Source organism: Crocodylus porosus, unplaced genomic scaffold, assembly GCF_001723895.1.
Source record: "Crocodylus porosus isolate Cpor-Errol unplaced genomic scaffold, CroPor_comp1, whole genome shotgun sequence".
Taxonomy (NCBI): domain Eukaryota; kingdom Metazoa; phylum Chordata; order Crocodylia; family Crocodylidae; genus Crocodylus; species Crocodylus porosus.
Window position 1 is genome coordinate 90,510,387 of NW_017728943.1, and position 22,797 is coordinate 90,533,183.

The following is a 22,797-nucleotide window of genomic DNA, read 5'->3' on the forward strand; positions in this document are numbered from 1 at the left end:
AGAGAGTTATCATACTTCAAGATATTTTTAAAATAGTTTTTAGCCTCTTGAATGTCATATTCCTGAAACACTAAGGAAATGTCTCATGAAGTTAGAAGAACTTTTGACAATTGCTCATTAGGACAGCATGATACAGTGTACTGTCATAGTGCATCTGAGGGCAACCCAGGGCCTTCCAATTATTATTTTACTTCCACTTACTGTAATGATGATTTGGTGCTGAGTGCAAGTAGAAGTAGGTCAGTTCAGAACACTACTTTAAAAAAAGCGTGATTCTATTCTGAAAACTGACTGAGCAAAAATGGCACCCATCTGACTCAACACATCTGCTCCTTGTGCATGCTCAGAGCCACATCTGCTCAATTAATGGCAAAAGTTTTATTGCAGTTAGCCCTGCAAAGCCAACACAGCTCTGGGAGAGGGAGCTGGACTCTGTCCTAGATCATGCAGAATAAGGAGAGATGTTCCCCGAGATCAAATTTTGCCCACATCCACCCCTGTGCAGTTCTACTAAAGACACCGGGGCTTTGAGGGTGTCATCAACAATATCATTTTGCTGGCAGACTGTATTACTGATGATTGCATGTGAACAAGAGACAATTCAATGAAATTATCATAACTTGTGTTAATTCTCACAATTGACAGGAAAAAACCACAATCACTTCATTAGCAAACTAGGTGGGTTTAATATTAATATTGATTTACTTTCCTTTGCACAAGTTGAAATTTGTTTATTTTTCCCCCAAAAGACTTATTTCATATGAATTACCACAAAAACAACAAAAACACCCAAATAAATACAGTACCCTGAGAGTCACTGTATTCCCACTATCATTCTCTTTAAGTGTGTTAATAAGAGACTCTACGTTCCACTTGTCGCCAAGGAGGCCAAAATACCCACCAAACTGTACTGGAATGCGATCATGCAACTAGTCCAATTCCTTTTCAGTAGCTTTAGCACAAGATACCTATCTTAAAAAGATGCACTTTATGATCACAGGCTCCCTAGAAAGGAAGTTTGCACTCAGGGGAAGCCATGGCGAATCAAACAGCTATGCTTACAGGCAGTTCCAGATCTGCAACTTAGTTCACTCTTATAGAAATGGCACGGATGAAAACAGTAATAGGATTAGCTGACCAGGATCAGATCCTAACTTAGAAAGTTGTCTCTCAAATGCTACCTATACTTACAGAAACTATTTTTTTTATTGATGCTGGCAGATTTTGTTCCCTCATTTGTACTGTACTGATAATTTAGCATTAAGCTACATCTTTGATTGAAGATAATCTATGGTATTTTACTTTATTTTTTAATTATTGACAGATGAGAATAGAGCAAAAAAGTATAGTTCAGCATGTAGGACACTTGACTAGGACCAAGGTTCATTTTCCTGTTTTGCCATAGGCTTCCTGCTTGCAGGACCTCAGAAAAAAAATCATTTAACTTCTCTGGTCTACACTAGAATTGGGTTTTGTTGGACCAGACAAATCCTCGTCCTGGAGATTTAGACTGTACTAGCAAAATTCCCTCTGAAAAGTGAACTATAGCATCATCCATCAAGACATTTTTGTCAGACTAGGTCTAATGATGACTTTGATGTCAGTGAGGGATACATTTTTTTCCAACTCCTAATCAATATATCTAAACTTCAGAAGTGTTGCTGGTCCCAGTTAGTGCTCTGCATTTCAAATCCCGTTAAAACAGGGCCAATAATACATCCTGGCCTAGCAGTGATGTCTAAGGATAAAAACTTCTCCTACTGAGAGGTGTTTAGATAGCATGGTAAAAGTATATGCATAAATACTATATAAATACCTTGAACCTGAACATCTTGTAGATTTTAAAATATACGCAGATCTGAATTTTGAAAAGCTTCCTGTTTACTGTAGGCTGAATCCTAGATGTTACACCTTACTCAATTTATATGTTCACTAAGTGACCACCTATAGTATCATTTTAAATCCAAGCTGCTCAAGTGCAAAACAAAAGAATCAGACATGTTTCTAAAGCTGAAAAAATTCATCCTTTCTACGATTGCTCACAAGCCTCTACAATAATAATTTCCCCATGAAGTTTGCTTTGGGGTGGTTATAAATAAAGATTTAAAAACATAGAATTCAATGGATTTTTTTTTTTCAGAAAGCTCCAAGCACCTTACACTTCAACCCTAAGTGCAGAGTCACTTTTAGAGAAACACCTGAAAAAAAAAAATCTTGTAGACAGCAAAACAATGCTTAAGACTATGGCATCTCAGAGGGTAGTGCAATTTAAGTAGCTGGAGAGTCATGATGTCATGACGAAACATATTTAGGACAGGTGTGGCTCAGTCCCCTGCTGACTGAATGTTCAAGGACTGCTGGGCTGATGTCCTTAAGTAACCTTTACACATCCAACTCGTTGCAGCAAATTTCAAAAGATGAAAAAAACATGATGGCATCAAACAGGGAAACACTTTCCGAAAGTCTAAGACTGCAACTGACGATTAGAAGTGAGAGGAAAAAATCTGAGAAAACGCACTGCATAGCATGCAGAAAAATACATGTTATTTCCCCCCCCCTTTCTTCTCTCTCCAATCTATTACTCAGTCACTGGTCACATGCCAATGCCAGTGCACACTGCTCTGCAGGACAGAACACCACAATGAAGCAGCAGCACAAACAGAAGTAAAACTGAGAAATAACAACGCTCAGAAGAGCGAGCTATGCAACAGCTAAGCAGCTTGAGATACAGTGCTAGAAAACCACGGGGTTAGCGTGTGGCATACGGAGGTCACTGCCCATCAAGTGAGGATACCTTTGTTAAGCTTTGTGAATAAAAAAGTAATGGGGCAAGAGAAGCAACAGGGTTGGAACTGCACTTTTGATTGAGAAACATGAAAGCACAGTGCCTTCCTGTCATCATGCACTGGGGACAAGAGCTCAGAAAGGCCAAAACAACGCTATTATTAATATTGCAATAGCATCTCGAGATGGGCAATCAGGCCCAAGGGGCTAACTGTCCTAATTGCTATCTAAACGCATGAAGGAAGCCCCAACGAGTTTAGGCCTAGATTGTCAAAAAGTATTTTGAACTGATTTGCACTGAAATCAATGAAAGGTAGGTACCTAAATAGCTCTGAGAATCCGCGCCTTACTGATTAAATACATTCAATTTGTAAATGTTTGTCATGCAGGAATTTATGGTCACCTTCATGTATGCCAGAGAAAAGAGCTATTAGCAATGCAATTAAACTTTTTGTAGTTAGCTTGAGATACCACTGGTCTAATTTCAGAAAGAATGTGGTGGCGATTAAGGTATTAAACACCTTGAGACAGTACAGCATAACACATGCATCCATAATACATGTCTGAATTTTCTGGGAATTCCTTAAGTCCTGTAATTTTAATCTTTTTATATAGTGTATATAGCTCTGACTACTAGGCAGAGATGAGAGTTTCACAGCTACCCTAAATAAATGAATATTTTATTAGCTCACTTAGTCTATATTACAAGCAATACATAACATACCCTCTCTCCAAGTTATATTATATACAAGCGTGCAGGTCCCAGTTATTCTGGAAGTCCACTACACACAAAAGGAAAAAAAAAGGAAAAAAAATCCAAAGCTAAATTTGTGATATGATTGTATTCTCATTGCATTCCACTTAAATGCATATGTTTACAATATCTTTAATAATAATTATTATTAAACAGAGAAAAATACTTCCAAACTTGGCTCATAGCATAATTGTACTTCTAGTGGAAAAAAAAATTTCTGAAGCCTTGTCAATATGCCACTTCCTCCTCCCCCATCTTTTAACAGAAGCAGCCTCCAGTGAAATAATCCAAGCTGTGTTCAAGAAGTTGGCAAGTGGGTCCAATTAAATGTGGTTTTAGTGTATTCTGGCATTTGCATATCTAGTTTGCCAAGAAGTAATGTTTTACAAAAAAAAAAAAAAAACTGTACTGGTCCAGACACAGACTGGATGGTGTGATGCATCACATAACTTTATCCCATGAATCAGACAGACAGGGTTTTTTATTTCAGTTTTTAAAAAAGTAATTTTATTACCCCATTCTTGGTTCATTATGCCTTATAATACCCTATGCTTTGTATATCTGCCCATTAAATTTACCATTAATAAGAGCAAATACTTGAAAACTAATGCATCAGAATAGTAACCTTTCCTCATTTTTCAAAAATTGTCTTTAAAAAAACCCCCAAACAACTCATTTTTAACATTTTTGCATATTAAATATTCAATTTCTGAATTAACCTGTACTCAGGTAAAGCAATGAATAAAGAAAACAGGACAGCACCATATCATTTATAAAATAGAGCACATAACTGTAGATTCAACTATTACTGAAGAATTATCATTTACTTCTTTACACACTTTTGCTTGAGTAATTTTTCTCCCTTTTAAATTTAATCATCTTCAAAATGTCTTGGTTTCAATTTCTCCCGACAACTAGCATTTCCTTCCATAGAGGTACCTGGCATCTGGTTAAAAGCTTTTGTTATCACTGTCTTACGTTATTCCCAGACCCCTTTGGCCACACCTACTTCACAATTTTTTCAAGTGGGACCAAAGTCATCTGATGTGATCTCTTCATTCTGTTTCCCTATGAGAAAATATTGGGGAAAGAGGGGTGGATAAAGAGGAAAGAAAAAGAAGCTTAAAATTATATTTAATATAAGAATGAATGAAAGGGTCAGTCAACCTCCCAGAACCCAGATCACTTATCATATAGAATGGCAAGAGTTCATTAACATCCGAGGCACGATACAGTTATATGGAATCTTTAAAACCTTTTATAAGATTGCCAGTCCGTTAGCAAGACTGAGCTCTCAGCAAACTCTCCCCTCCAATATGTGCAATGGAGCAGTTAATTTCTTTTGGACTCAGTCTATGGCACCAAGCTGATTTTTTTTTTGAAATCTTTATCCAAACAAACTATTAAATAATCAACAAATAAGAATATTTAACCAAAAATAATGAGAGGAACGATCACTGTCCTAAAAACTACAAATTAAAGCTATCCAGTCACAAAAGGAGGTTGAGTCATCCATTAAGCCACAAAGGAGAGAGGAAAAAAATAGATCACGGTTGTGATGTTTTTGTGAAGTTGGTTGCCTCACAGAAATGTGTACAAAGACCCGAAGAAGATGGATGGCAGGAGTCTGAAAGCATTCGAAGGCCATTATTTAACATTGCTTAAATACATTCTAGGTACCTTACAGACAAAAAAAGGAAGAGACATGCTCCTGCCTCCGAACAGGTTACAAGCTAAGGTCCTGACACACCTGAGCAACCTCCTCATCTGGGTAATCCTGTTGATTGAGAGGATTCCTCGCCTACACGGTTACTCCTGTGCTGAAGTGTTTTCAGAAGCAAGGCCTTAGGTAAAGAAGCAATGAAGAGCGAAACACAACACGATAAAAAGGAGGAAAACTTACATAAGGAAGAAGGCCAAGGAGTTGCTTAAGTTTTCAATAGGACTGATTGAAATTTTTTGTTGAAACTGTTTTGACAGAAGAGAGTTTTCAATTACATATTTTCTTCTTCTTTTTTGTTGTTGTTGCTAAAAATGCCTTGTTTTGGCACTTAAAAAAAATCAGACACCTGGTTGAAAATAGCTACTTTGAATATGAAATGCAGTCATGGTACCTTGTGTTCCCATTCTCCTTAATAGGTCTGGCTGCCCAGCTGGACTATATCTCCCAAAATGCACTGCTTCCCCTCCCCAAGAGTGGAGCCTGTGTCACATCATGGAAAAGCAGTTCAGCAGGGAGTCCAGCTGCTCTCTATGCAACACTGGGTAAAACCGTGCTTGTATTATATTATGTATTTCATAATGGTAAACACTTGACATACATTTTCGTTCCTAGGAACCTTGCCTGACTTAGTGCTTGCCAGGGTGCAGATGAAATAACAAAGCTACTTGCTAGAGCCTCCTTGTGGCAAGTGTCTAGGGCCATGTGTAGATAAAACAGGAGGCGTGAGTGCACAACACTTCAAAGCGGGCTAAATGCTTTTGCACCACTTTAATGGTGTCGGTGTTTGCACGCCTCAGCGGCATATTGTACATTAATTCCAGCTGCTGTAGGAAATTCAGTGGTGTAATGTGCCTTAGATGAGTTGGTGAGCAGCAAACTAAAACTCCTTTGAGGAGTTTTAGTTTACTGCCCTACAGGTGCAGAGCGAAGCACTCGGCTCTGTGCAGCTCCACGGCTCTGCAGGAAGCCCGTGGCAGCAGCCTGGGAACACAGGCTCCACACAAGAAAAGCCGTGAGCCTGATCTTTTTTTTCCCTGGAGCCTGCTTGCCTGCCTGAGCTGTGCAGGGCCCCAGGCTTCCCTCCGTGGCTGCAGTGCCCGCTGGGAGTGCCCAAGGTGGGTGCCTGAGGGCAGGTGCCGCCTGGCGCGGGGAAGCACCAGCCCCCTCCCCTCTCCTGCAGCCCAGGGACCACTCCACCTGCCGGCAGCTTGCCATCCCCTGCCTGCCAGAGAGGCAGGTAAGTCAGCAGGGTGTGTGCACAACATGGGGGTTTAATCAGCCCTAAATTGAACATGTGTTTTTTAAAACCCACCACTTCAATTTAGGGCCCCCGTTTCATCTGCACACACCCTAGGGTAGGTACTGGTCCCACCAAACTGGAAAGGCATTTAGGAGAAGACATTTCTTCAGGTATCTTGGGAATGGACTTTGGGCTCAAAGTGTCTCATACAGTAAGGTGATGTCCCCTTTTCTCAGTCCTATATGCCTCATATGAAGGAGTAGCTATGCAAAGTTGTGGGGGGTGACTACAGCCCTCCGATAGCTGGGAGCAATTAGAGCAGGGGTGGGCAAAATGTGGCCCATGGGCCAGATGCGGCCTGCCAGGCCATTCTATCCAGCCAGCGGGCCCCTAAAAAATTTACAAAATTAATATTTGTCTGCCCCTGGCTGCCTGTCATGCGGCCCTCAACGGCTTGCCAAAACTCAGTAAGCGGCCTTCCACCCAAAATAATTGCACACCCCTGAATTAGAGAGACCTCTATTGCACAAGCCATTGCTGCTTAGTTCCCAGGTAAGTGAAGGTAATAACATTGTGTCCCTCTTACGTCACATGCTTCACGTCTTTCTGTGCATCTAGGCCAATGTAAACCTCTCCATCAAAAGCAGTGGCGAGGGCTTTGTCTGGACTAACACAGAAAAATAAAGGGTGGTGGCTGCTTTAAAGGTCCCACTGGCCTTGGGGATTGAAAAAGTCATGCCTGGGCAAGGGAGGGTGGGCACCACCTGAGCTGCTACCAGGATGAACAGTTCTAGGTTTAACTGGTGTTGCTAGCGTGCTGTAGCTACCATGCAAGTGGCTTTTTCTGGGCCTGGCCGAAGAAAGGGTTTGTGATGAGAGGGAGCTCAGACTGGAAGGACAGTTTTATATACCCCAAGTTGCACAGGGGTAGTGATTTATCTGAGACACCAACTGCCACCTCTTTTTCCTCCTCTTATCAGGCACTGTCATCCCCTTTACCCTCTAACATCCTCCCTATCCAAGATTTGTGAAAAGGAGACCCTTACAGGAGCTACTATCCTTTATTCTATAAGTCCATGCAACCAAGCCCCACCCTCACCTACCTTTGAGGTTCTGGAGGGTGCATGGTCTTAGTTTTGACTTACTCCCAGCTACCATTCTGCACATAAGACTACAATCAGCTTTAAAAATATTTAAATTTTTACATGCCCTTCCCCCAGTACGTCTTTGAATTGGATCAATATTTTATGTGGCTCATATGATGTCAGCACCCCACATTTTCCTTTTTTTGAATATTTTCTGATAGGCTATGTGAGCAAGATGTTTGCTGAGTGCAAGGCCACATGCCTTGTGCTCCAAACAATCTAAAATCTCTTCCTTGGCCTCCTGGTGTAGTAAGATATGCATAGAAAATAATCCTGTGCAGAAAATGGGTGTGGTTAGAGAAGACTAAAGTAATTAGGACAGTCAAAATACACAATGTACTACTACTGTGTAGAAGGAAAAAATACTAAAAAAGACTAAAGTCCCACCATGTCAATGGATATACAAGTGTAACCTTGGCTGCAGGGCTGCCCACAAAGCTACAACCCAACTCTGGATCCCTGGAGGTGCCCACAGCCTGGAACCATCTGCCCTCCTAGAGGAAGGTCCCTAGTGTCCCTGGACCTTTGATCACTTTGATCACCACACACTTTACAACTATGTACACTTTATTTACAATGTGTTAAAAAAAGGGAAACAAATTAATACACAACTGGGATACCCAGTTGAATGTAAGCAGAAGATGCAAGCTTTAAGCTCAATTGGGAAAGGACCTGGGAATATCACTGCAATTTTTCATAGCCCTTTCTAGTAAATCTTCCCCATCATGGTATCTATAGGAGATATGGTCTTTTATAATCATTGCAGTGGATGTTTTTTGGTCCCCATTTGGTTTTCTGTAAGGCAAAAAAGAAAGCCTCTTAGTAAAGGATAACACAATGTACACACATTAATTTACTACAAAATGGAGGTATGTCAAATTTGAGAGTTTTGCCCTTTCTTCACTTTTAAAATGATAAAAGCAGGCCCAGAAAGCCAACTTCTGAAAATGTATTTAGGTACTCAATGATTCAGATCGGCACCTGGGGAGGGGCTTCAAAAATGCTTGTTAAATACCCAACTCCTAATGGAGGTAAATAAATGCCTTGAAAAACCCTGCCCAGGAGCCTGGCATGCATAGCTGTAGGAACCCTAGCCTTATTTGGAAGACGTACTCCTGAAGCTATCCAGCTGACTCACAAGTTATTTTCCATGACCCAAAAGTAATTCTTAAAGCACGTGTTCACCTCACACCAACAAAGTGCCTAGAACCAAGTACAAAGGCCTGTGCTCAACACAGTATCTAAAAGTTTTGATTTCTGGAGAGGAAGCACAGAACAAATGTTGTGAGATTTGGGCATATCAAATCTCCTTTACCTAGCCCTAGGACAAACCAGGCTTTAGCTCCAACTTTATCCATCCTCGTTTAAAGTTGTGTATCTGTTTTGAGTGTTGTTAGCCATTGGATCGCTGCTGCTGCTGTTGCTACAGGCAAGATGACAAGGTGCAAACTAGGAGTTGGCTCTTTCCCTAGGTTCTCGGTGGGACTTTGGAGAAGAGGCTTCCCCTGTACCTCAGAATGTCTTCATTCGTACAACGGTTATAATGATGCTTACCATCCTCTGTCCGTAAGAATCCTCTGAAATCAGTGATAAGTGCTTGATAATACTCCAAGGAAAAAGGAAGGTGAGGTGCTGCTATTCAGAGCGGTACGTTATGTGACACTTTAAAAAGAAAAACAACCAACCCCCCACCAAACTAGAAAGTTATTATTTCAAATCCATTTCCTTCCTAAAAACTGCCAAAAATATCTAGCAAAAAACCCAAAACAAAACAACCCTCCCATCCAAGGCTTTTGTATGAAATTAGGTTCAAAATATTGCATAAAGAAAATTATTATTCATTTTCCTTTCCTACTTTCATTTCTGTAACTGACACATTTTCTCCTTGCATTTCAAAATGTGATTTCTTTCAAAATAATTGCTCTTCATTTTTCTGGATTTCTTTTAAAATTAAAAAATGTACTTGTCCCTTCATTTTAATATTAGGCCTTTACCTACAAATGCTCTTTTTCTACCCCTTTCCATCAAACCAGGGGCAGCTGGAATGCAAAGTTTTAGTGAATTTTAGTGTTACCTACCATGTGCACGTTAAGTGAGGTCTTTGAAAATCACCTTTGCATCAGGCATCATTCTGGCATCAGATATTTATGCTTAGATTAACTACTAGTTGTGGCCAGATAAGTGACTTCCTGGGACGTAAGATGTCTGCTTATCCATGAATGCTTGTATGACAAAACTCAGAGTGAGGGTAAAATTGCATTAAGCAGAATTGCACCACAGCGAGGGAGTCTGTAATGTGGATCTTACTGAAAAACGACTGACATGAGGAAAGCAGGAGGCATTTTTACTGTTGGTCAGGCCCTTTCAGAGGTCAAGAGAGGCCTGGGACACTTCCATTTTTTGAGCCTCCTGTTATATTAAAAAAATACTAATTCATAGTGCACTACAGGCAATGTAGCCTGATAATGGGACACAAGTTTAAAGTTGTATGATGAATGTCTTCTTCTTTCAATCCTGTCAGTGTAGCTCTGTGTCTGTATGTATACCTTCATTTGGAGATAACGTCAAAAGTCTAAATTTGAGGCCCTCCGTGAATGAGAGGCCTGGGCTAAATGGCCGGTGGGGCCCACCCCCTGTGATAGGCCCTGCTGTTGGTCTTGATAGTTGCACACATGCAGGTAAAGTCAAGTAGGCCCCAAATCCAAACCTCTTTAATTCCCATACTCCCAGTCTCCACAAGCAAATAGTTGCAGGATCAGGCCCTTAATTTCTGTATTGTTAGAAATTTATGACATATTATTGTATTGCTGTAATATCTAGAAACTGTAGCCCAGGGCAGCACCGTGCTAGGCTTTAGTTGAGCAATTAATCCAGAACATTTTAAAAACAATAAATAAATACTATTAGTGAGTGTTTGTAAGTGTTAGAATTTGTAGCAGTTAGAAGACATTCACATGTCCATTGTTGGGACTCAAAAATTGTAGTTATTTTAATTTAACTTTTGAACCACTGTACATTATTGGAATATTACCAAACTTGTTTCTGCACAGCACTTCAGTCATTTTAAATCCTTCTACAACACACAAACTTGCTGTCCTTTTTCTGATTAAAATATTTTCACTGCAAGTCACCTTTCGAAAGCATACTGATAAAGTGATGCGTCTTGATGAGTCTTTCAGTTTACACACACACACACACACACACACACACACACACACTCCCCCCCCCACTTGTGTTGAACCATCACTAAATAAAACAAATATTAGGATGAAACATGAATGTAGTTCCACATTATTTTCTATACTTCACAGTAATATCTGTCCTTCAAAATGTCATGATATACACTAAAAAAAATATGCATATTTAAAATGAACCTTTTGGTACACAGAAAAAACGTTTCATTCCCCCCAAATTTACTACCATTTTAAACTACATGCCTACCTACAGATAGTTCTAAGATCCATCCATTTTGCGACACCAAATTTGGGCTAAGAATATGAAATAATAAAACTTACAGAAAGTATTTCATAAGCAAAATATAGTTTGATACAATTTTGGTAATTTTTTTTCTTTTAAAAGAACTTTTTGTTCTTTGAAATAAGGGAGCAAGATTTATAAATTTTATTTTTTTTTACCACATTATTAAAAAAAAGGCAGGGTGGTAGGGTATGGTTGCAGCCTATTTAGCTTATGAATGTCATTTCTGTGAACACTATTATTTTTCTATAGAGAAATTAATCTTTTCTTTGTAGTACTACTAGCATAAAAGACCCTTAAGACAATCTGGAAGGAGTTATGCAGCATTTAAAGAGGGCATACTCATCCAACGAAAGGAAGGCAATTATTGAACTAATTTTACCCCTTTGTCAATATAAACTACAAATATAATTTTTCCCAGGAATGTAAAAATGTGTCTAAAACTTCCCTCCTGATACTACATCTTGTTCTCAAATTTGGGTTAGTCATCTGTATATAAATGTTTATAAGTACTTTCAAAATTTTTTATGTTTTGTGATTCCTGAAAATCAGCTAGGAATCAAAATAACATTCTGGATACACAATGCCAACTAGGTCGCATTTTTTTAGAACTGAAATGGAAGGAAGTTGGTAAAAAATTTAAAGTCACAGTAACTACTCCCAACATAAAAAAACATATTTCCTACAGATTTGAACTACACATTTTATATTAGTTTGCATTTCCAAAATTAATTTTAAGTGAATTTTAAGAAAGCATTATCTGGCAAAAAAAAAAAAAAAGTTAAACATAAATCACATTTTATTTGCTTGGGCCTCTGAGAGGTTTATCATGTAATCGTATTTATAGATTTAATGTATTTTTAAAATTGTAAATGCATATTCAGGATCACAGCCAAAATGTACAAGAAGTATGTTTAATGCTAAAATGAATGACAAGTTGATAAAAAAGCTAGAAATTTAAAGTTAAGGATGTTTTATACTTTTAAAAATAGTTGTAAATAAAAATTAAACAAAATATATTTTAGGAAGGTTGTGAAAGTTTTATTTAAATTCATCCAAATAGCTTGAGACACACAGCTGTTTTGATATGCCTACGTATTTTTAATGCATCTAGTGTAGTACTCTGCAGTAACATATTGCTTATCATTTTTTTTAATTCTCTTTCGAAGTAATAATATACATGTAATTTACCCTCCAGATATTTTATTAATTTAAGGATGGGTTTCATGCACTGGCTTGTAATGATTAAAGATGTACTGAGTAAATCCATATTTTGGCATGTACTGTACATATCATAAAAATCCTTCTTAGTACATAGATTAACTCGAGTCTGTAAAAACAGCAAGCAGGCATTACAGAATAGTGTTTCAGTATGATTGCTGCAAATGAGCATAAGGTATGTGTTTCAAAAAACTTTCACTTTAAATTACTGAAAATTTTACACAAATACATACACATTCACATTTTTCTGGGATATTTTAAGTACTTCCCTCACCAGTATACATCAGAGCACAATTTTTTTTCTCAGAAATAAGGTCTCTTGCACATGACAATATCTTAAAATGGACCAACTATATTATTCTGCTACTCAAAAGCTTCCCTTGACCTCAAACAGAATTTCAACTCAACCTCCAGGTGAAGATTGCGTATGCTACATTTCAGCCTAAAGCAATTTTTATGGTCACGTTATAACACTTTAAAAATACCTTTATTACTAAAAATTTGATACAGCCATAAAAGCTTTGCTAACAACAAAGAAGAAATATAAAATTCTATGTACCTATTATTAACATTTTCATTTAGAAGTCAGCACGCTTTGGCTCCCACAACAAATGTGTTTGATGCGACATATATTTATAAATTCCTCATCAAGAACAAAAATTAACCATGAATGTCACAATATTTTAAGAACATTTTCCGTTAGCGGACTACTTGACGTACAATGAAGAACAACTGAAAATAAGAAGCAAACCTTAAACTTGGCAACACGTAATTCGGAAATTAAGCAATTGAGGAAATTCTGATGTTACTCTGTGTGTGGCAGAAAGACAACTCTTTAAAAACATTTATATAATTTGAAATATCTGTAAGAATTTGCAGTCATTATGATAGCTAAAATCCATGGCAGCATTTGCCTTATCACTGCTTTGTTTTACGGGTAAGTCTCAGTCCTGTTATTTTTTGATTTTTTGGACATCTCAAGGTTTGACAGACATGGGACATGCTTTTGTGCCATCAGTACAAGAAAATCGTTAGATTTCAAAATCAGTTAAGACTAATTCTTTTTTTTCTTTTTAAATTCCACAATAACAAAATGGATAATCTTTCTGAAAACACAATCTGTCATCAGTAAGACCCTTTAACAGGTTTAGTTGGATTTTATCACACTAGAATGAGCTTCTAGCTCTAGGCTTTAAACATACAGCCTTTTTTTTGCTAGTATTTCAATTTGCCAACAAAAGATAATACGTTATCACCTTAGCTTTGCCAAAAGGAATTTATCCAAAAGGAATTTACATCTCTCCAATTTTGCTATGTGGATATTAACGTTTTCTTTAAAAAGGATCAACTGTATTTAGTGACCTGATTATACATGAAACAGTATTAAAAACTGAAGAGCGGTAAAAAAATTAAAGTGATTTCTTAACTAAGACATTAAGAGGAAACCTAGACTACCACTTTTAGGGGGGAGTTAATGAAAAAACTACACTTGTTTTAAAAAATTAAAGATCCCAAACTACTGTATGAATAAACCTACACATTATGCCAGGAAACACACTTACTAGGGAAACCATATTTTCCAGCAAACATTCACAGTAAGAGAATTACAGGGCCAAGTGCTGGATTGAAAATCCAGAAACTTATACCCGATAAGAAATAAGCAATGGCCCCAAGCTTGCAATGTACATTATACCAATTTTTCAACACTGGTGCAGTTTTACAGGCTTGAATTGTATTTAAGATTGCATGGGCAATTTACACGCCATGAGGACCCAAGCTGGAAGTCTAAATTTGTTGAAGGAAATCCTTAATTATATTATCAAATGTTTGCAATACTATATATTAACAGTACAAAAATCTTCCACATATCAGGATTCATGATTACATTTTACAAAGTATTCTAGATAACTTGAATAATAAAGTCTATACTATACAGCAATCTAACAAGTCCATTAGGATTGTTTTGTACGATTGTTATATGAAGTTGAGAGTTGCAATTACAAAATATTCTGAATGCAACAGTTCTGATGCACCACTTTATCAATTAGCCTCCAAGTAGGTCAGACAGTATAAGTCAGCAGGAAAAGAAAACTTCAACATGCTTCCTGAACAGGTGAACAAGTGCAACTGTGCTAGAAGAAAGACCAGCCTCTAAGCAAATAAATGAATTCTTTATTTTAAATTACAGTTTAAAAGATGAATCAGATTTTTTTGAAAAAAGATACGTTGTCTTACATCATTCAGCAGAACTGTAAGAAACATTCTCCTTGTCCTCCCTATATATGCTAACGTGGGGTAAGGCGGGCAGATTCCTTTGCTTTGCTGAAAGACAAGTTATATTTTATTTTTGACTTCAGTTATTTGATTTTTAAATGTTCATGTTTCAGGTTAAATCAATTTCACATTAAACAAAAGGCCTGTAAAAATAATATACTTTCATAAATAGATATTCAAAATTTTAGCAAGCATCATATTAACACTGTTGGTCTCATTATTACTGATGCCCGAAACTTTCAGCAGAGGTTAATAATTTGAAAATATTAAAAGAGCCAATTTACCATAACTGGAATGGGTTTAAAAATTTAATGATGCAATACACTTCAAGTGTGGTTTTTAAATTAGTGGTTTCAAAGCCAATTACAACCATTTATCAGAAACAGTTTACCGAACCCATAAGACTATTGTAATATTGAGAAATTTTGTTCTTGCTACCTGCAACAGACCATAAGTGTCATATGAATGAACATATTTAGTTTGCTGTTATTACAGCTCCTCCGAACCAAACCAGTATAGGTTCTTTCAAGCTCAATTATCTAGGGACTGTATTAAAAAGTGTTACAAGCTACTTAGTGTATTATACCATATGAACAGATACAACATTCAACTGTACTTGCTTCCTCTTTTCATGAAGAGGTAGTTTGTAGCCATAATTAAGCACTGCATATTTATACATGCCAAATAGCTACAACCCAAAATAATGGATGATTTTTGTCTTCAGTGGACTAAGCTATGCCTAGGAGCATATTGGACAAAATATTCATTCCAGTTATTTAGAAGTAATGTTAATTTTGCAACTATTCTATTCTTAAAGCCTATTTTTGAATATAGTATTCCTCCCAAATGGCATTGAGACTAGTCAGTTATAAAGATTTGAAAGTTAACCAATAGTTGTATTTTTTTCCTCTATTCTGTAGATCTGTTATATTGGTTAACCAAGTATTAATAACCTGCCATTTAAACATTATAATCATCATAAGTGCTTGCTGTTAAGGGCACTTTGTACTGGCAATTTCCATCTCTAAAACTTTACAATAAAACATTACCAGGGAGCAACTTTTAATACTTAGTTTAGTTTAAAAAGACATTAAAGAACAGTAACACTTGAGACAGAATTTGTAAAGAATGTTATGTAAACGACAGTGAAACTTCCTTATAATTCAGTGCATGTTATTTTGGGGTCAGAGACTTGTATAGTTTGGACATTTATCCATAACGTATTTCAGTATAATGTTAAGGAATAAGACTCACTTATGCTACATAGAACTTGTACTAGTTCAGTTGACAATGCTAATGACGCACTTAATTTGTAAGATTTTTCTCACATTCATAGCTCTGTCTCTGATCCAGATTCTTAATTCTGTTCCACCTTTCACATTCTCATTAGGTTTTACAAAGTTAATTCCACTACTAGCAAGGTATGAGAGTTTTGAAAATTAATTTCAGAATCACCCTGTTTCAAGAATCTGCGTCAGAAGTGTCACCAAGCATATTTTTATTAATAAAACAACAGTCTGAAAAGGTGAGGGAATTTCACGCACAAGTGATGAACAATTCTTATTTTCTTTCTGTAACCCAGAGCTGGTTGGAGTGTAGCCGGTATTTTGGAACACAGGACATTTTGACTGCCTACTAATTCTGTTGCCTAGAATGCCAGTCATTATTCAAGCAGCACTTCAAATTAAGTTGTTCCCTTCCGCCCTAATTTCCTACTAGAAACTGAATACAAAAGAACAAGTCTGATGGATCAATTAACGGTAAAATTAAGCATAGGAATAGTGTTTTATGCCTTCATAGATATTTGTAAAGTGTTATGAAAAGTTAGAACCCAAAGAATGTTTCAGTGCAAGCGTGAAAACAAAATTTCCCCTCTACAGAATGATACGAGCTACACACACAAAAATGCTTTCAAAACACAAGCATTTAATTTTTTAAAATGTTAAAATGAGAGATGTAAATATATGCATGTTAGCAACAAAGTGCTTAAAAGCATACTTAAAACATATTCCGTACACAGTCAGCAATAGAAGTCTGTACAAAAGTAATAAAGTTACACATTATAAAAAATACTCCAGAACTATAATTTAAAAGAGGGAAGAGAGACAAGGGAATTGATTTCTCAGTTCATATAATTTATTGCAGTTAGCACACAGTTTAAAAATTCACCAACACACCAATAGTACAAAACTAAACAGCATTATAAGTTATTCCCCCCTCAGGAAAATAAAACATACTATGATTGTCAAAGCTAGATGTCAATCTAAGTTTTAGAACAAAAGAAGAATGTGAAACTAATAAAAGAAAAAAAGCAAATCACTCACAAGGACCACAAAAATCCAAGAGAAAGTCCATTTTTTTCTCAGACAATGATTGTCTTTTCTAAATTAATAAAAGAATGTATTTTTAAAACCTAGAATCTATTCAAGTAACTAAAGATAATGCTCCAAGGCCATTTTCACAGCTTTTTTTGTTTTAAAATGCCATTACAGCCAAATTAACACACATTTGACCAAATATTTCCAAAACAGTCCAGCAATACACAATGGAGTTTTCCATTCAGTATCTTAAGCACAAAAATAGGCTATGTTTACAGTAGTTAAGGCGATCAAATTTTAAACAAAAGCAGAAAAAAAGGAAAAACAGCAAACGTTTTCCATGCTACTCCCATAGACCTTATTTGTAAGTGCAAGACAGGAAAACAAACACTGTGCAAAATGCTTTTGACCTGTGTGTTGGTCATTAAAACCACACGTCAGGCTGCAGTCTCTGCTGCTTGGATACACATAGTCCTTTACCCTCCCCCCCCTTCCCCATGTCAATCAAGGCTTTCCAGTCTTCTCAGCCTGGGGCTTTTTCAGTCCATAGAATCTTTTCAAGGGGGGGAAAAAAAAAAAGAATGACCTATTGTTAATTTGTGCAGCAGGAATTCTAAAAATGCTCATCTGGGTAAATGTATGCACCTAAAGTTTGAGCTGGCATGGGTTTTGTGCAATTAGGTTTCTTTTAATAAATGCACACTGCACATGCAAATCTTTAAGCCTGTTTGTAAACATTAATATCTTCCTTGTTATGTAGCTAAATCATCAACTCGTAGCTTAAGTTTTATTCAACTTAAAGACAGTGGGAAAGTAAATTTAAATTATATAAAATAAAACAGTGCATTTATGTTCTTCTTAAAACACCAGTATTTTCAATGGTGCTTTTCCTAAAGAAATTAAATAATTTTAAAACTCACTCATTAAAGTTATACAATGCAAACAAAGACAAAAATATACTGAAACTCATGCATTTCTGTAGCGTTAATATTTACTTTTCAAGACTCAACTAAGAGCATCAACACAACCTGCCAAGTTCTCTGACACCCTCCCCAGCCCATGTAATCAATTACAGTATACAATAACAGTAATTCACATTTTTAAACACACAGTTCATCACTGCTGAAGCTGCGATATCCTTTTTCATCCCAAGCAAACCTTCACATAAGACAAGAGTCCCAGTGATCCCAGTGTACTTTCAGGGTTTTTTTTTTCTCCAGTGGGAACTGTCAGAAATCCAGAAGTTGCCATAATAAGTTTTAAGTCAACTGCTTGTTTAAAAATAGATAATTCAGCATTTCAGAAATTTTGCATTTGGGTCTAAAAGCATTCAGGTTTCCAACAGCTAGAAAGGACTCATGCAATTTTAGAAATGTAAAGGAACAAATAAACCTGAAAGGGATTTCTACATTCATATTGTTAAAATAATTTTTAAAAATCCAGAGCTTAAAATAATGCAGTGATTTGAGGGGGAATAAAGCCATATCAACTTTTTCTTCAATTTGAGTTGTTTTTTTTAAGTGAAGTATTTACTGGCTTCTATTCCAAGAAGGGGGAAAATACTCCGTAGTTTATTACTTTGTCATATTACTTCTACAGTTCATTTTATCAGAGTGCTAAATTAGTGAAATGTTCATGCTGCCTTAAAGTGCAAAAACAAGCTAATAGCCAAACTTTCAGTTCAAGGAAACAAGATTGCTTTTAGACTGTACCACGACTATATAGATTTATATATATATCTATATATATTATTTATATATATAAAAAAAATTTTATTTCCAAAGTTCTTGTGAGCTATCTTCTAAGGTCCAGTCTCTGACAGTAGGTAAGCTCAGTGCTTCACTTTTGACAGACAATGAGTTCACTAACTCACAGTGAAACTTCCGAATGTGTCTGTAAAGGTCTCCAGACTGTGTGAACCTGCGCTCACACCACTTACAAGCATGTGGCTTCTCCCGTGTGTGAACCACAGCATGGCGGCTCAGGTTGTGGGAGTACTGGAAGCTCTTCCCACACTGGGTGCAAGTGTAGGGCTTTTCACCTGAATGAGTCCTCTCATGACGTTTCAAGGTGTACATGCAAGAAAAAGTCTTACCACACAAGGAACAGGTTGGGACATTGACATCAGTAGCAGGCTTGCTGCGGATCCCGTCCTGCTCTCGAAAGTGCGTGCTTAAATGGATCTGCAGGATGTGGGGACTGGGAAAGACTTTGTTGCAAAGAGGACACATGAAAATTTGGCCAGCAGGGCTAAGTATGTTTGACACATAAGGGAGCAAACTGCTGTCCATGTTTCCTTCCACCTGGACTCTCTCGTTTTCTGCAGTTATCATTTCATCATCGCTTGCTTTGTCCTCTCTATCTAGCTCCCTCAGGACAGAATCTTCCCTCATAGGAGCCAGATGGGCTGGCTCATACTGTACCCTGTTATTAGTGCTCACACTTTCTTTCACAGTGCTATGTTCCATGTCATAGTCATTAGTGCCAACATCACTCTCATCACAGGAAGTCTCTTTCTCCACCTTCACCTGAACCAGGCTGTTTCTAAGCATGTCCTGTGAAGAGAAATAAGAACTGTTCAGATTTTCAACTCCTGAAAGGCTGGACTTGACAGATAGGTCCAGCACACAGTCAACATCTGCTGAATCCCTCACGGAGGTGACAGACCTCTGGGACAAAGACTCTGTTGAGCTGCAGGGGCTTGCTACTGTTTTTCCAGCTGCTGTTGCGTGTATCTCTGCCTCTCCGCCAGTCTGGGGAATGCCTGCTGAGTCTGAGGGCAATCTCATCCACATGTTCCCAGGCTCAGCCGCCAAGTCCCTTTTGCTAGGCAGGATGTTCAGTTTTTCATCTTCCCCTTCATCTTCATCACTGGGTAAGTCTCCTGCCATGTGGCTGCTGCCATCGGAGAGGCTCTCCACTTTGTCCGAACAACTTGAGGCATCTTCTTCCTTTTTTGTACTGTCTGCCTCCGTGGTGGCTTTCTCTTTCAGCTTCTTTTTGCAGACTTTGACAATGTCATACATGTGGAGATAACTGGCAGCTGCTAGCACGTCTTCAATGGGCAAGTCTTTGAACTGGAGTTTCCCTTCATACATGAATTCAAGCAGGAGAGCGAAAGCTGGGGCTGTAACAATGTCGCTGTTCAGATGAACAATGTCCCTTTTGTCCAGCTGGTCCTTGTAAAAGAGGTGGAAATACATGCTGCATGAAGCCAGTACAGCTCTGTGCGCTCGGAACTGGGCATCTCCTACCAGAACAGTGCAGTCACAAAGAAAACCCTGATGCCTCTGCTCACTCAGACACTGTAGCAAATGTCTGCTGTGGTCAGGAAACTCCATACTGTCTTCATAACCTATAAGCAACAATTAAAAAAAAATTAAACATGAGTAGAAATATTACAAACCCACAAGCATACATTATGATGTTCAAGGTATACCTAACTTCAAGTGAAAAACTGGAGATTCTGATAAAAGATTAAGTTTGTGCTGCACTTAAAACTATCACTTGTTCTCCAAGTCTGTTCAGCTACCCTTTTTCTAAGTGACTCTCCATACACTGCTTACCTAAAGAGCAAATTTAAAATAGACTAAAAAATATACTACAGGTTTAAAAGCTGTATGATCATTGCAAATAATAAAATAAAATATTAAATATATTTTGAAAACTAATAGCAATATCTTTATAAAGCCAAATTGTTACCGCAATAAGGCTTACAGCATGAAGACAGATGTTAATACCTTAAAATCTGCAGGTATAACATATATAAGGGATCCTAAATATATAAGGAGGGAACAAATTACAGAAAGCAAAATCAAGGATTTCAGAAATGTAATAAAAGAATAGCAAACCGACTGCCACAGTTCTGTAGGTATACTTCTAAGTTTTAACTTCTGCCATGCAATACAATAGCAGAACACTTTATATTAAATATTTAGAAGCTTCTGAAGAAAGCTTTAGCCTAAAAACAAATGTATGCATTACACAAGAAACCTTCCCCTACAGAGAGAGATGCTTTTTCTCCACAGTTTATAGTACCAAAGTGAAAGAAAGTGTTTCAGAAGCACTCTGTGTGTATGGCTATACCCATATTATTTAATTATTCTGTGCTACTCTTACATGGGTATTATTTTCTTACTCACCACCTTCCTTAAGAGGGGTGGGGGAGAAAAGCTCAAGAAAGTGTAGAAGTAAAATTTATTTAAAAAATGACAAATTTATTTAGACTTTCCAGTGACTAACAGCAAGTTTTACCAAACCACTTAAAACACAAACTATCCATCCACGGGTTGACATACAGTGCTGAAAAATAACTGTCTCTCACAATCCAAGATGCACTAACATTTACAATCCAACCCCAAATATGTTCTGCAAAATACCATTGCTAGAATAAAGCATGAAGATTTACAATACAATCACTTTAAGTGCCCCACAGCCAACATCAATCCTAATCCTTAAGAGGGCTAAAAATAAAGATTGGAGGGCAGCTCACAAGGTAGCTGTGATCAAATTAGGAGGCTGAAAGGACAGAGAGGGACGAAGAAGGAAGCTTATAAACATCTGATCCAGCTGACTGTGGCCATATGGCAGCTGCTGCCCAGATAAAGAGATTAAGAATAGAGGAGTGCGATTACAGCTGTCTGGCCAATTCAGGCAGCTCAAATCTACAAGTTCTAAATTCGTCGCAAACACAAAAACTCCCTCAAATAATTATTGTTACACTAAAATAAAAAATCTTAAATGCATATGCAAGAAAGAAAAGAGGAAACCAGTCAGGTTATTCTCCTGGGTACAAAAGTTTTGAACATGTAACTGATTTCTATCTTTCCGAAGCCCTACAGCTGTCTGCTCCTGTAGCTCTGGGTTGCTAAATCTTTGACCGTGAAGTTTAATGGTGGAATTCACAACAAACGTTTTAGCTTCGATGATCTTTAAATATCTCTTTGCCTGTTCATCTGAAAACGCTTCATCTTGAAGAAGCAATCCAAAACAGAAACCAAAACTATCAGCAATCAGGTCTGCAGCTGAAAACCTTTCCATTTTGGCTCTCAGAAAGGAAGAAAGAACTTACTCGATGCTCCCAAAAATGAGAAATTGTGAGAATATCTATTAAAGTTACTTCTGATGACACGCACAAGAACAGATCCTTCCGAGCTGCAGCCTCAGCCTGCCGTGAGGACACTTATCCACTTAATACTCAATTCCAATATATTATCTCTAAACTTGGTTAGAAAAGTAATGTGATTTTTTTTCTGCCCCCCTCCCCTCCTCCCTGAAAATTAAATAAACACCACGCTGCAAGAGAAATACGGCTGCCTCTAATCTAGGGCTACTCCTACCTTTAGTACACATAAACCTGATTAAGTCCTTTCCTCTGAGTCTTGCTGGCTCCAGGTCTGTTAGATCGGTGGAAAAAAAGCAGACTAAGAGAGACAGATGCAAAGTGGAGATGATGTTAGAGAGGAATGAGATACCTTCTCCACACACAGATCTGCACACACTAACTCCCTGTCTGTGTGTTAGAATAAAAGGCTGAGGGATGGCAGGCTGTCAGCTGCTCTGACATCATGTTCAGATGGAAATGCTACCTCCAGCTGTGCTCCTTTTAATGCCATATGCTACTCCTCTACACTCCTGCCACCAGCTTTTTCTTAAGAGAACTTTTCTCTTCTGTTAGTATAAACAAAATACTTCAAAGTCTCTCCCTCTCATTCTGCCCCCCCAAACTTTGGGGGGGGGGAATTAAAAGAAAAGAAAACCAAGGAACAGGGACACCCCCTCCCAGCTGGGGCTGCTGCCCTGCCTTGGCGGCCACCTTCCCTGGCGGGGTGGACACCTTCCCTCCCCCTCCCCCAACATCG

General features: G+C 37.8%; 1 protein-coding gene across 4 annotated transcripts; it reads right to left on the reverse strand.

Annotated features, from left to right (window-relative positions):
- Positions 1-693: 693 nt before the first annotated feature.
- ZBTB18 (zinc finger and BTB domain containing 18) lies at positions 694-22,654 on the reverse strand. Of its 4 annotated transcripts, XR_002103670.1 has the most exons (3): positions 22,276-22,654; positions 18,655-20,291; positions 694-704 (listed from the first exon to the last, which is right to left on the reverse strand). XR_002103670.1 is itself a non-coding variant. In XM_019549775.1 (2 exons), exons 1-2 carry the CDS (start codon positions 22,286-22,288, stop codon positions 18,709-18,711), a joined length of 1,596 nt encoding a protein of 531 aa, XP_019405320.1. In that variant the 5' UTR covers positions 22,289-22,654; the 3' UTR covers positions 16,733-18,708. The 4 variants fall into 4 exon arrangements, 3 of the variants coding, with proteins under 3 accessions (XP_019405320.1, XP_019405322.1, XP_019405321.1); XM_019549775.1 differs by lacking the exon at positions 694-704 and having other exon boundaries at positions 16,733-20,291; XM_019549777.1 differs by lacking the exons at positions 694-704; positions 22,276-22,654 and adding an exon at positions 22,008-22,216 and having other exon boundaries at positions 16,733-20,291.
- Between the last annotated feature and the right edge of the window lie 143 nt (positions 22,655-22,797).